Genomic DNA, 14,934 nt, shown 5'->3' on the forward strand with positions numbered 1-14,934 from the left:
CTGAGAATTTTTATTGTAAGTGTTTTATTGTTTTTTTTTTTTTTTTCTTTGCTGAAGACGGCCCTTAGATATAGGGCCAAAATATTCAAATAGGTTTTGTTGATTCACTGTTTTGGGAAAAAAGTCCTCATTATTCTCGCTTTTGTTGTTATATTATGGAAAGGCAGTGTGGTCTTCGTCATTATTTACATCAACTAGGTGTTGGGGTGGCACGAAGCGCCACCCCAACAGCTAGTATATATCTATAAATATATATATATACATATATATATATATATATATATATATATATATATATATATATATATATATATATATATATATATATATATATATATGTGTGTATTATATATATATATATATATATATATATATATATATATATATATATATTTATATATATATATATATATATATATATATATATATGTGTGTGTGTGTATTATATATATATATAAATATATATATATATATATATATATATATATATATATATATATATATATATATATATATATATATATATATATATATATATATGTATTATATATATATATATATTTATATATATGTATATATATATTTATATATATATATATATATATATATATATATATATATATATATATATATATATATATATATATATATATATATATATATATATATATATATATATATATATATATATATATATATATATATATATATATATATATATATATATATATATATATATATGAAAACTTATCTTTGTACAAAAGGAAAATGACTGAGCAATACAAAGAGAAAAATTAGGATGATTTAAAATAGATAGTTACTTTAAGGACTTTGTTAGTAATGAAGGTTCTAAGACGTTTCAGCCATTTTATCGATATTGTCAGCTCAAGCTAACTTATTTATCATGACACCCCCTATGTTTACGCCACAAGTTGTTTCCAGCAGGGGTAAAACTGCTCTGACGAAGATGTAAAACCGTTCTGGGGACAAGATGCATCATTAAAGGACTCTTGCCGAGGTTTGAAAGCTCTCAGTGAGACTCTCACTAGTCATGGCACGAATTATAAATTTAGAGTCCTAATTCTCGATAAGGTCGACTAGGTTTCTTAGAATTTCGCAATGTGAGAGAATCTTCCAGATGTGTTCTCAAAATAGCCTAAGGTTAAATACTTTTTTGAAGTCAAGGTTACGGCCGTGCTCGAGATATTTATCTTAAATCTGGTGTACAGTTCAAATTTGACAAATGGTCTATCTCCCAGGGCTAATCTGGTTTGTTACTTTTGGATATCTGAGGAAGACATGGCTCTCATCCGTTCAAGCAACAGGCTGGTTAGAATTTTGGTAGTTTGAATAGTTACTAATAACATGGCAATTATTACCTTCCTGGGGCCCTGCACCAAGAAGTGGGGGAAATGTTCCTATTACTAGGCAGCAGATAGGATCCTGTGAAAAAAAAATCTATAGTATCCACTCTGGATTTTCAGCAGTTCTGCTTGTATTCCATCTGGTCCAGGGCTCTTATTTGTCTTCTGAACTCGGATGGTGTCTAGAAACTTCAGAATGGAGAGGAGTTGGGCTGGGGCCTGAGACAGTAAGAGGAGAGAGGTGAAGGACGGAAGGGTTTGGAAGGATATCATGATTAAGATGTTCTTTGAAATACTCTAGCCTTCTCAAGTGGACCTAGAAGGTCCTCTAGCCTTCTCAACTAGGTACCCTAGAAAGGGTAATTCAACCCGTTTTGTCGGAAGTGATAAAATATGACAAGAATAGAGTGGTCTTCATTTATTGGTTAATTCTTATGTAAGTGTTTTTAGGCTGCTTCTATTCAAAACTATTCCTCCGCCCTCTGAAAAACAATAATTTTTCCGTATGTCTTATATATATGAAAATTTGCAAAACTTTCCAGTCTCCACTTGCATCTCATAGCTACAGTAATAGCTACAAACTAGCTCAAAGAAAACAAAAGGCTCATAATAGCCAAGAGCTTCAAAACACGCTTAAAAAATCTCTCTCTTGTAGAATAATTTGACGTTAATACTGATTCAAGAATGATCGATATTATTTATATATTCATCTTAATAATATAAGCTGATTTAATTGGGGTTGAATTAGATGGGGATACAACTGAACAAAGGTTCAGTTGGGTTCCTCTCATCCACTGTGGTTATACCCATGTCTCACATAGCTAGTTCACATAAGGACAAATTAGAAAAAACAAGAGCTAAGAGCTCATATGGCACTTGTGACGAGGCAATAAGAGCCAAGAGCTCATATGGTATGAGCTCTAACAAAATCCTAAGAATCAATAGATTATTTAAAACGAAAATCAGAGGCTTAATGCCGGTCAGGATTTAAAATAAGAGCTCTGAGTCACGATGTCCTTCTAAATATCAAAATTCATTTAGATCCGATCACCCACTCGTAAGATATAAATACCAAAGATCTGAGTCTGAGGTCCTAAGTTCTGAGTAAGAGATCTGAGTTACGAGGTCCTTCTAAATATAAAGTTTCATGAAGATCCGATCACTCCTTCGTAAGTTAAATATGCGTCATTTTTTCTAATTTTTCAGAATTACCCCCCTAACTACCCCAAAGAGAGTGGATCCGTTCCGGTTATGTCAGTCATGTATCTAGGACTTGTGCTTATTTTTCCCACTAAGTTTCATCCCGATCCTTCCACTCTAAGTGTTTTCCAAGTTTTAGGTTTCCGCCTCCCAACTCCCCCCCTCCAATGTCACCAGATCTGGTCAGGAGTTAAAGTAAGAGATCTGAGAAACGATATCCTCCTTCTAAATATCAAATTTCATTGTGATCCGATCACCCGTTCGTAAGTTAAAAGTACCTCATTTTTTCAATTTTTTTTTCCGAATTAACGGGCCCCCCACTCCCCACTCCAGATGGTCAAATCGGTAAAACGACTATTTCCAATTTAATATGGTCCGGTCTCCGATACGCCAATTTCATCGTCCTAGCTTACCTGGAAGTGCCTAAAGTAGCAAAATCGGGACCGACGGAATTTGCGATTGCTACATGTCACTTGGTTAATACCAAGTGCCATAAAAAACTGTTGCCTGCTGGTTGAGGTTCATCTGATCTGTCTGCTGGTTGAGGTTCATCTGATTTACCTGCTGGTTCAGGTTCATCTGATTTGCCTGCTGGAAATCAGGTAAGGCCTTTTTTTACTACTTTATGAAAGGTTTCAATTCTATTCTTTTTTAATTGTAGCCTGAGATCTACATACACTTCCACCACGCTCTCTCCAATTAATTTTTGTTGAAGCCCAATTATTTAGTATTGTACAGTAAAATTAAATATTCAAAACCTTGACTAAGTAGTTAAAAATTCTGATTAAAAGTACTGAAAATGTGTGCCACAATCTAGTCAAACAGTTCGTGGTAACGAACTGTAGTAAGGAGCGACCCGGCTCAATAGTAACCAAAACTCTAAAAAATGGAATTTTGATACCAATACCTACATCAAAAGAATCGCATTTTAATGCTGATTTTGAATATATAAGTTTCATCAAGTTTAGTCTTACCCATCAAAAGTTACGAGCCTGAGAAAAGTTGCGTTATTTTAGAAAATAGGGGGAAACGCCCCCTAGAAGTCATAAAATCTTGACGAAAATCACACCATCAGATTCAGCGTATCAGAGAACCCTACTGTAGAAGTTTTAAGCTCCTATCTACAAAAATGTGGAATTTTGTATTTTTTGCCAGAAGGCAGATCACGGATGCGTGTTTATTTGTTTTTGTTTTTTTTCCCAGGGGTGATCGTATCGACCCAGTTGTCCTAGAATGTTGCAAGAGGGCTCATTCTAACGGAAATGAAAAGTTCTAGTGCCCTTTTTAAGGGACCAAAAAAATTGGAGGGCACCTAGGCCCCCTCCCACGCTAATTATTTTCCCAAAGTCAACGGATCAAAATTCTGAGATAGCCATTTTATCCAGCGTAGTCGAAGAACCTTATAACTATGTCTTTGGGGATGACTTACTCCCCCACAGTCCCCGTGGGAGGGGCAACAAGTTACAAACTTTGACCAGTGCTTACATATAGCAATGGTTATTGGGAAGTGTACAGACGTTTTCAGTGGGATTTTTTGGTTGGGGGAGGGGTTGAGAAGAGGGGGATATGCTGGGGGAACTTTCCATCGATAATTTGTCATAGGGGAAGAAAATCTCCATGAAGGGAGCGCAGGATTTACTAGCATTATTAAAAAAAACAATGAAAAAATAAATATGAAAAAGTTCTTTCAGCTGGAAGTAAGGAGCAGCATTAAAACTTAAAAAAAAACAGAAATTATTACCCATTTGAGGGGCTCACCTCCTCCTAATGCCTCGCTCTTACGCTAAAGTATTTTTAGTAATTTCAACTATTTATTCTACGGCTTTTGTGATTCTGGGGTCATTCTTAATGAATTAGGACAAAATTTAAGCTTTAGTGTAAAGAGCGAGGATCTGACAAGGGGGCGAGCCCCCTCATATATGTAATAAAAATATGAGAATACAAAAGTTCTTTACGTAAGCTAATTTATAAGTTACGTAAATCTTTTACTAATAAAAATATTCGTAAAAAATTAAAAATTCTAGTTGCCTTTTTAATTAACCAAAAAATCGGAGGGCAACTAAGCTTCCTCCCCCGCTCTTTTTTTCTCAAAATCATTTGATCAAAATTATGAGAAAGCCATTTAGCCAAAAAAAAAATGCAAATTTTGTTTTAATTATTCCTCTGCGGAGAGCCAAAATCAAAACATGCATTGATTCAAAAACGTTCAGAAATTAAATAAAAAAAAACAAGTTTTTTTAACTGAAAGTAAGGAGCGACATTAAAACTTAAAACGACCAGAAATTACTTCGTATATGAAAGAGGCTGCTTCTTCATCAACGCCCCGCTCTTTACGCTAAAGTTTTTTACTGTTTTAAAAAGAAGAATTGAGAGAAAGAGTCAAACTTTAGCGTAAAGAGCGGGGCGTTGATGAAGAAGCAGCCTCTTTCATATACGAAGTAATTTCTGGTCGTTTTAAGTTTTAATGTCGCTCCTTACTTTAAGTTAAAAAAACTTGTTTTTTTTATTTAATATATAAAGGTATGAACGATCAAGATCAGTAACTCTTACCACCTAGCTCAGAAGGGAACAGGGAAGAGTAAGTATAGTGAACAGTTAGGGAACAGAGCTTTCATTTTTGCAGTGACAAATGGTTCACACAGAGTAAATACGTTTTATTCTATCATAAACTTCAACATCTCAAACTGGTAAATTCCTATTTTCCCTATTCAGGAAGAATAGGTTCAGCATTCATTCTTCCATCTCTCAACATCAACAGCATTCTCTCTATCCATCTGTTAAGTTCGATCAGAATAATGAGGAAACGGTCCTGAAAAAAAATCAATTAACAGAGTTAGTCAAAAATCAATTAACAGAGTTAGTCAAAAATGAATTAACAGAGTTAGTCAAAATCTACCATAAGCAGCCAGTTTCAAAGGATTTTTTCTGGGGTGGGGGTAATAATAAAACCTTTAAAATTTTATTATAGTATACGTACCCACTGAAAGCACCCAGTAATTCAGGAAAATTTGGGATTTTGGCTGGCTCGGCCCCGGCAATTCCTCTGCAAAAGTCCCTTTTAGACCCTCCCCCTGCCTTAAGGAACATCTGATTGATTATGCGAATTTTCATGATTGGAAAAACATTTTTTTTTTTTTGGGAGGTTGATTCAGACCACCTTTGGAGAACGGAGGGACAAATGCCAGAAAGTTGCCATGCTTTTTAAGTAATTTTCCAGGAATAGAGGAAAAGCCACCATTTAAAAAAAACTTAAGAGGGTGTTTCAAAACCTTAAACTCCCCCAATTGCCCCTTCAAAGCAAATAATTTCAGCAAGATGTCTTTGCATAGTCTTCAAGCCTTACAATTAAAGAATAACTTAAAACGTGCCAAACTTAAAACGAACAAATATTAACATAAGTGAGAGAAGAGTATGGGAGACAATCAGAGTCAAAATTGAAGTTGATCTAAAAGAAAAGAAATAAAAAACCAACGTTATCTACCTTAACGTAGGATAATCTAAAGTCCGTTTATTTTTATTCCGTTTTAATATGCACTAAAAGTAAAATGACTGCTTTGGGGGCCTTTTATTGGGGAGATAATAATTTAATATTTATTTTACATCAATAGCCACTGCTTCTTGTTACATGCATTATAAGCATTATACTCATTATAAGCATTATTTTCACATATTGAGAACATCTTACGGAAATCCTTACAAATTTGAACCAATGAAATTAAGACACTCTTTCGCATATATTAAAATAATCACTCTTTATCTCGTTGGCTAAATTGTCTGTGTGGGCAGTATTGTTTTGTCCCTATTAAAGCCTCAAATATTCGGTAAAATTCAATTTCTTTGTTGGTTTGATCTTCCCGATCATCGATCTGCAGATCCTTAATGCTGGCCTGATCTGAAGATGGTATATTTAATCAAAAATGGGTGGTCAAGTGAAATTTAGAAGAGGCACATTTGATTGGAAATGTGTAGTTCTAGTTCCCTTTTAAGAGTCAAAAGTGATTGAGAGCAACTACCCCCCCCCCCCCCTTCTCTGACATACTCTTTTCCTGAAATGTATTCAATTAAGGTTTTGAGATAGCCATTTTGTTATTAACAGTAAAAAAAAATAATCATATAATGTCTACATGATGAACACAAATCCCCAGAGCCCAGGTGTAAGTATTGTAAGATTATTTTAGATCAGGCGGTTAAATGAGCTTTGGATCTGATGGAGCTCATCTGACTGGAAGTAGGAAGTCTTTGTGCCCTTTTCTAAGAGTCGTCGGAATGAATGTAGGGCAATCAGCGTCCTCCAAGCCTATCATTCCCTAAAACACATCCGATAAAAGTTTTAAGTAACCTTTTTTGTTCACTATTGTTGAAAGGTTCAAAAATTATCTCTTAGGGGATGTCAACCTCCCCTCAGTCCTAAGGACAAGGACTGGGGTTAAGTTAAACAATTCGTTCATTGTTTACATACAATATTCGTGTGCTTGTTTGAACTTTATTTTCGAAGAAGACAAAGGGCATTCAGGTGAGCCTTTTAGAGAGTGCTGACGGGATTGTTAAATTAAATCTAAACTCGCTATGTGTATAATGATTGTCAAAAGGGCGTAACTCCAGAAAAATAGAGCACTTTAATTTGTAAAATTCAGGATATGATAAGGGAGATGACCAAAAAGGAGATATTTCCATCCTGCTAACTCTACTACAACTACTATCAATACTGATACCACACTGCTCCATTTACAACATTGAAGGAATATTCAAATTAAATCAAAAGGCGATATGTGCATGCACATTATAAAAAAAATGCATCTCAAGAATTGGTTTTGAATTAATTTGGAACTTTCAAAGAATGCTTCTAGGGTAAGATCATCAGACCAATAGGCATTATTTGCACACTACTGCTAGTACTGCTATTACTGCTACAATTCCTACTACTACTATTTCTATTGTAACTACTTGTAAGGCTAAGAGCAATGAGATGAAAGTTTCAAGAGATATATGAATATGCAGGTCATGAAATGGACATATGAGGAATGTCATAACATTGGCTGATTGTATGGAGTTGAAACTTCCAAGACTTGATGAGGGGATGTTCTACTGATCAATAGGCAATATAGTAATATTAATGTTGAGACTAGTACTACCATTATTACTATTAATACTATTACCAGTAATGTCAATACTACTACTCTGACTGCTATTACAACTATGTCTAAGGGTGTGCAGCTGAAATTTTCAGGGAATTTTGAGGGGTGAAGGTGAACTGAATGACAACACGCCGACTGTTTGCAGGTTGTCAAAAGGGTATAACAGCAATATCTTAGAAACAATTTGTTGTGTAGTTTGAACTAACAGGACTTTGTGTGAGGGATGTTGAACAAACCTAAAGATAATATTTCCATCTTAATGCTATTGCTTCTACTTATACTACTTCTACTCATACCATTATTACTACTTCTTAGTTATTAGGCAGTAATTATTACTGCCAATAAAGCTTAGGGTATTACAATTAATTCTACTGCTACTACCAATACCACTGCTATCAAAACTGAGGGTATTAAATATGTATTGAAGGGGATGTTGAAGATAAAAGAAGGCGCTATGCACAACCTGCTACTAATACTGCTAGAACTACTGCTGCTACACAAACTCTGGTTACTAAGCTGAAGCTTTAAAATAATATTTAGGTGGACGTTGAACTAAATCAAAAGAAACAATGTGAATGTGGACTTTCAAAAAGATGACAGCAAAATCTCAAGAACAATTTACATTATACATAGCAAATGTGGTAAGTTAGACCTTTAAAGGTCAGTTGGGGGATTTTCGACTAGCCAAGAGGCACTATGCACACACTTTTAATACCACCCCTACATTTGCTACACTGGAACGTTTAGGGGGAATTTCTATTAAACGAGAAAACTGTATGCATGCAGGTTTTCAAAAGGAAATATAAGCAATATCATAGACAGCACCACACCAGGCATTGTGTTAGTGATTGCCATTAAGTTACTTCAGCAATATACTGAGAGCAAATGAGGGTATTAAGTTTTAATTTTTTTTGGCTATTACTATTACTACCTCTGCTCCTACAATTTAAATAAATAAAGAGCATAAGTGTATATAGGTTGTAAAATACCATAGATAGAATTTTTTGGGAATGATATCAAGTTGTATTGTTTGGTCAACTTGAGGTGGTATAGATTTAAATTAAAAATACTATTTGTGTCAAGATTAAACATTGTCTAAAAAGTTTCTCTGACATAGAAATAGCGAGCCAACCTATGGATTCTTATATAAAAAACCAAAAACCAAAAAACTGAAAGACTAAGACAATAAAATACGAACAAAAATTAATAAAAAAAAAACAACTTTTTCCACAAAACAAGTTTTTCAAAAAAGTGAAATGTTCTATTAGGCCAAAAATGAGTAGAAATAAATTCAAATAGTCTTTCCAGCGTAAAACTACCACAAATCACTATCAATAAATAAAAGAAATTCAAAACAAACAGATGTTACAATAAAAGCCAAGTCAAACTCAGAACGAGCAAACATTAACAGGGGTAGGGCTGATAACCCCCTGCCTTCTCAAGACCAGAGAAAAATTTGCGCTTAACTGAAAACAAAATACGTTTTAAATGTTTCCTCTTTTTATTGTAATAAAAATAAAATTATTAGAGCCTTAAAGAATAAACATCAGTATCCACGGTCGTTTGTTTTTTGTTTCGGTAAAGCTCAAATTATGTTATCGTCTTGATAATTGTTCTTTTTTTTTTTTACAGAAAACCATGTTTTGTGGAATTTCTTTTTGAATTAATATCAATAAAAAAAAGGAACAGAGTAAATTTTTTTTTTATCACAAAATATTTTTTAAAGAAAATTCTAACGAATTTTTCCTTTTAACCTTTTCATACGCTTTTATCCATTTCGTACCTAATAACTAAGCAAAGAACCACTTTGTAAGTTAAGGATTATTCTATACTTTTAAAGGAATCTAAAGCGAGTAAATTTATAGTAGTTAATTATCAATTCAATCATGTTGTAGCTAGAAAGATTATAACTGCTCCCATTTCAAACATTAGAAAATCAGAAGCTTGCACTCTACCCATCTAATTCCCTATCTAATTCACTGTATCCCCATCTAATTCGACCCCATTTAAATCATCTTATATTATTAAGATGAATGTAAATAATATCGATCATTCCTTAATCAGCATTAACGTCAAATTATCCTACAAGAGAGATTTTTCTAAGCGTTTTCTTAAGCTCTTGGCTATTATGAGCCTTTGTTTTCTTTGAGCTAGTTTGTAGCTATTGCAGTAACAATGAGATGTAAGTGGGGACTGGAAAGTTTTGCAAATTTTCATACATATAAGACATACGGAAAAATAATTGTTTTTTAGAGGGCGGAGGAATAGTTTTGAATAGAAGCAGCCTAAAAACACTTACATAAGAATTAACCAATGAATGAAGACCACTCTATTCTTGTAATATTTTATCACTTCCGAAAAAACGGGTTGAATTACCCTTTCTAGGGTAACCACTGAAAATGTGTGCCACAGTCTAGTACTTAAAGGTATGAACGATCAAGATCAGTAACTCTTACCACCTAACTCAAGAAGGGAACAGGGAAGAGTAGGTATAGTGAACAGTTAGGGAACAGAGCTTTCATTTTTGCAATGAAAAATAGTTCACACAGAGTAAATACGTTTTATTCTAACATTAACTTCAACAACTCAAACTTCTAAATTATTATTTACCCAATATGGGAAGAATGGAACAACATTCATTGTTCCATCTCTCAACATCAACAGCATTCTCTCTATCCATCTGTTAGCTGCGATCAGATTAACGAGGAAACAGTCCTGAAAACAAAAATCAATTAACAGAGTTAGTCAAAAAGAGATCGTTATAAGATGCAAATCTATCATAAGCAGCCACTTTCAAAGGATTTTTTCTGGGGCGGGGTAATAATAAAACCTTTAAAATGCTGGCCTAATCTGAAGATGGTATATAAAATCAAAAAGGGGTGGTCAAGTGAAATTTAGAAGAGGCACATTTGATTGGAAATGTGTAGTTCTAGTTCCCTTTTAAGAGTCAAAAGTGATTTAGCGCAATTAGCCCACCCCCTTCACTGACATACTCTTTTCCTGAAATGTATTCAATTAAGGTTTTGAGATAGCCATTTTGTTATTAACGGTAAACAAAGAAAAATCATATAATGTCTACATGGTGGAAAAGACAAAGAACATTCAGGTGAGCCCAGAGGCACCATTTGGGTGGGGGGGGGGGGGGGGTCAGGGGTGGGCAAATGCACACCCCAGATTTTTCAGGGGGGCCCAAGCTTCCACCACAAAGGGCCCTTTGCCAGCCATGATAATCTATTATGTTCAACATAATCCATTCTCTCCAATTGATTTAAAATTACTGCACACCTATTACTTTCACTGACGTATTGTTTACTTAAATAAGAAAGTTTCTCGCTGAGGAGGGCCAGCCTTTAGTCTGGTTGAATTTTCCACATGCAGTTTAATCACTTAACCTCGTTGATTATGATCTTTGATGTTATGATTAATCTTAGAGGTCAGTGTGGCTGAATTCGACATTGGGTTACAGTACATTTCCATGCAACACACGGGTGCCGAAAATGAGTTTTTACTTAGAATATTCAATCGGTGTGCTGCCAAAACTCTAATTTTTTTCTTTTGTGAAAGTTGGGGGGCCCAAAATTGAGTTCATGCCCACCCCAAGGTTTGGCCCAAATTGCGCCTCTGTATATATATATATATATATATATATATATATATATATATATATATATATATATATATATATATATATATGACGACCGGGACACAGGGAATATGAATGACGACTGGGAACCTCAAAGAGAAATTACAAACTGGGACACCCGGACACAAATCACGACCGGGACACAGGGAATATAAATGACGACCGGGACACAGGGACACAACTACAACGGGGACGCCAGGGGCACAGGCGGGATATATAAATGACGACCGGGACACAGGGATTGTTCGAATAGAAATTACAGACCGGGACACCGGGACACAAATGACGACCGGGACACCGGGACACAGGGAATATAAATGACGACCGGGACACTCAAAGAGAAATTAAAAACTGGGACACAGGGACACAAATGACGACCGGAACACAGGGAACATAAATGACGACCGAGACACAGGGACACATCATTAGAATAACGAGGTATAGATCTGAATACGGATTGTTTTTCCCATGGACAATTATATGTTGCATGTTCAAGAGTAAGTAAACCTGACAATCTATTTATATGAATAGACAATGGGACAGCGAAGAATGTTGTATATTCGCATGTTTTAAGTAGTTAAAAACACACACACACACACACACACATATATATATATATATATATATATATATATATATATATATATATATATATATATATATATATATATATATATATATATATATATATATATATATATATATATATATATATATATATATATATATATATATATATATATATATATATATCTCTATTCACATGTGGGACACAGGGACACAACTACAATGGCGCGTAACGACTTACGCGCGCGGGGAGGGGCTTGGGGGGCGCGAAGCGCCACCCCAACAGCTAGTTTTTATATATATAGATAACATATAATGTAAGCTATATTTATATTATTAATTGAACCAACTTTGACCTAAGGTTTTAAAGGGGGTAAGATTAAAAACTTTGAAGATACACCCCTCCCTCTTAGGGAGAGAAATGTTGACCCCATCCTTCCCGTGCGTTCCATTGAAGAATTAGACTGAAATTCTGACTATGACACGGACTCTTAATTTAATTTAAAAGAACAAGTTTTTTCAACTGAAAGTAAGAAGCAACATTAAAACTTGAAACGAAGAGAAATTATTCCATATATGAGGGGTGTTGCCCCCTCCTCAATACCTAGTTTTTCACGCTAAAGGCTTTAGTACTTTAAAAAATGCTTCTTATTCTAATTGCGTTTCAGGTACCGTTCCTAAAGAATTGGAACAAAAGGCAAACTCTAGCGTAAAGAGCAAGGTATTGAGGAGGAGGTAATCTCCCGTATAATATCTGTTCGTTTAAAATTTTAATGTTGCTCCGGTTGAAAATATTTTTTTATATTTAATTTCTTATCGTTTTTATGGCACTTGGTATTAACCCCTCTGGCACTAATATATATATAATATATATATATATATATATATATATATATATATATATATATATATATATATATATATATATATATATATATATATATATATATATATATATATATATATATAATATATATATATAATATATATATATATATAATATATATATATATATATATATATATATATATATATATATATATATATATATATATATATATATATATATATATATATATATACATTATTATATATATATAAATAAGTTGTCTGTGGATGTGTCTGTCAGGTGACGTCATGTTTATGTATTGACTGACGTCATGAAGTTAGTTGTCGTCATTTTTGTTATGACGGTGACGTCATTAAAGATATTTAAGACATGCGTTCACGTAGAAATCTATTAATGTTTAACTTTAAAATGACTGATGAACTTACAATGGCAACAGCCGAGGAAGATGCTCAAAGAGTCTATGCCAAAAAACTTGCTGCTGATAGAGAAAGTCAGAAAAGAAAGCGTGCCGACGAATCAAAAGAACAGCAAGGAAACAGGCTTGAGGCTGATAGAGAAAGAAAGAACAGAAAGCGTGCCAAGGAACTACCAGAGCAACGCGAAAGCAGACTTGGTGCTAAAAGAGAAAGTGAAAAAAGAAGGCGTGCCGAGGAACTACCAGAGCAACATGAAACCGGACTTGCTGCTAAAAGAGAAAGTGAAAAAAGAAGGCGTGCCGAGGAATCACAAGAACAGCAAAAATCAGGCTTGCTGCTGATAGAGAAAGTAAGAAAAGAAAGCGTGCCGAGGAATCAGAACAACCTGAAAGTTATCGCCTGGCATTCAGGTGCAGCCCAGTCGATGATTATAGCTTGAGTAGATGTGTTCAAATCGGGACTATGTCTAAATTTGTCCCTATTGCAAGGCCTTGAAATTCAATGGTGAAACAATGGCACCATTGAATTCGTCGAAATCAAAGATATCGAAGAAATCGTACAATACCAGGCTGGAAGATACATAAGCAGTAATGAAGCTATTTGGCGAATTCTTTCATTTCCGATACATGAACGTAGTCCAGCTGTTGTTCACTTAGGGGTACATTTACAGCATGGTCAACGTGTTTATTTCTCGGAAACCAACGTGCAACAAAGAGTCCTGAATCCATCGGATACAAAGTTAACCGGTTTCTTTTCGCTTTGCAAAAATGATTCTTTTGCAAAAAAACTGCTGTATACTGTAGTGCCTTCGTATTACACGTGGAATACTAAAAATAAAGTATTTGAACGTCGAAAACAGGGTAAGTCAGTCGACGGCCAACCTACCATCTTCAAAGATACCACGATAGGAAGACTCTACACCGTTCACCCCAATCAACATGAATGAATTTATAACTACACTTTAGTTATTATAGAAGATTTGTGCGTACGTATGGCAAACAAACCTCTTCAGGATTTGGGAATGCCTTCACCTAACCGTATCGCTGCTGTTTCGACATGTGTAGAATTGGATCGTGAACAAAGTTACAGTACGAGTGATCTATTGTCGTATGTACAAAATAACATTTCCAAGTTAACGTCGGAACAAAAAGACATTTATGATACGATAATGCATTGTGTCGATAACAACGTTGGAGAAATTTTCTTTTTGGATGCGCCAGGAGGTACTGGTAAAACGTTTGTGATAAAACTGATTCTGGCATCAATTCGATCAAAAAATGATATAGCGTTGGCAATTGCGTCGTCCGGAATAGCCGCAACACTGCTGTCTGGTGGAAAAACTGCTCATTCCGCTTTGAAATTGCCTCTCAATTTGCATTCTACGGAAACTCCCACGTGCAATATTTCCAAATCATCTGGGATGGGTTAAGTATTGCAGCAATGCAAACTTATTATTTGGGATGAGTGCACAATGGCACACAAAAAATCGCTCGAGGCTCTGGATCAATGCTTGAAAGATTTGCGAGGAAGTCGAAACCCTTTGTCAGCACATTAATATTGCTTGCGGGAGATTTCCGGCAAACGTTACCTATAATACCTAGATCAACTCCTGCAGACGAAATGAATGCTTGCCTGAAAAATTCTAATTTATGGGCACACGTAAAAACATTAAAATTAACTACAAATATGCGTGTCCGATTGCAAAACGATGACTCTGGTCAAACATTTTCAGATCAATTGCTGGCAATTGGAAACGGAA

General features: G+C 34.7%; 1 protein-coding gene and 1 long non-coding RNA gene across 7 annotated transcripts in view; both read right to left on the reverse strand.

The window, feature by feature from the left end:
* Positions 1 to 14,934, reverse strand: part of LOC136033997 (uncharacterized) — a 501,602-nt gene that overhangs the window by 342,010 nt on the left and 144,658 nt on the right. The gene's annotated exons all lie outside the window — the stretch shown is intronic.
* The window catches only part of LOC136033994 (uncharacterized), a 70,386-nt gene continuing 60,655 nt past the window's right edge, over positions 5,204 to 14,934 (reverse strand). For all 4 annotated transcript variants that reach the window (XR_010619079.1, XM_065715032.1, XM_065715030.1 and 1 more), the window contains 2 exons: positions 10,310 to 10,414; positions 5,204 to 5,373 (listed from right to left, as the gene is read on the reverse strand). Coding sequence is in view for 3 of the 4 variants with exons in the window: in XM_065715032.1 (XP_065571104.1) it covers positions 5,269 to 5,373; positions 10,310 to 10,414 (210 nt within the window). In the remaining variant the exon portion in view is untranslated. The remainder of the gene's footprint in view (positions 5,374 to 10,309; positions 10,415 to 14,934) is intronic.

Source organism: Artemia franciscana, chromosome 12 (genome assembly GCF_032884065.1).
Source record: "Artemia franciscana chromosome 12, ASM3288406v1, whole genome shotgun sequence".
Taxonomy (NCBI): Eukaryota; Metazoa; Arthropoda; class Branchiopoda; order Anostraca; family Artemiidae; genus Artemia; species Artemia franciscana.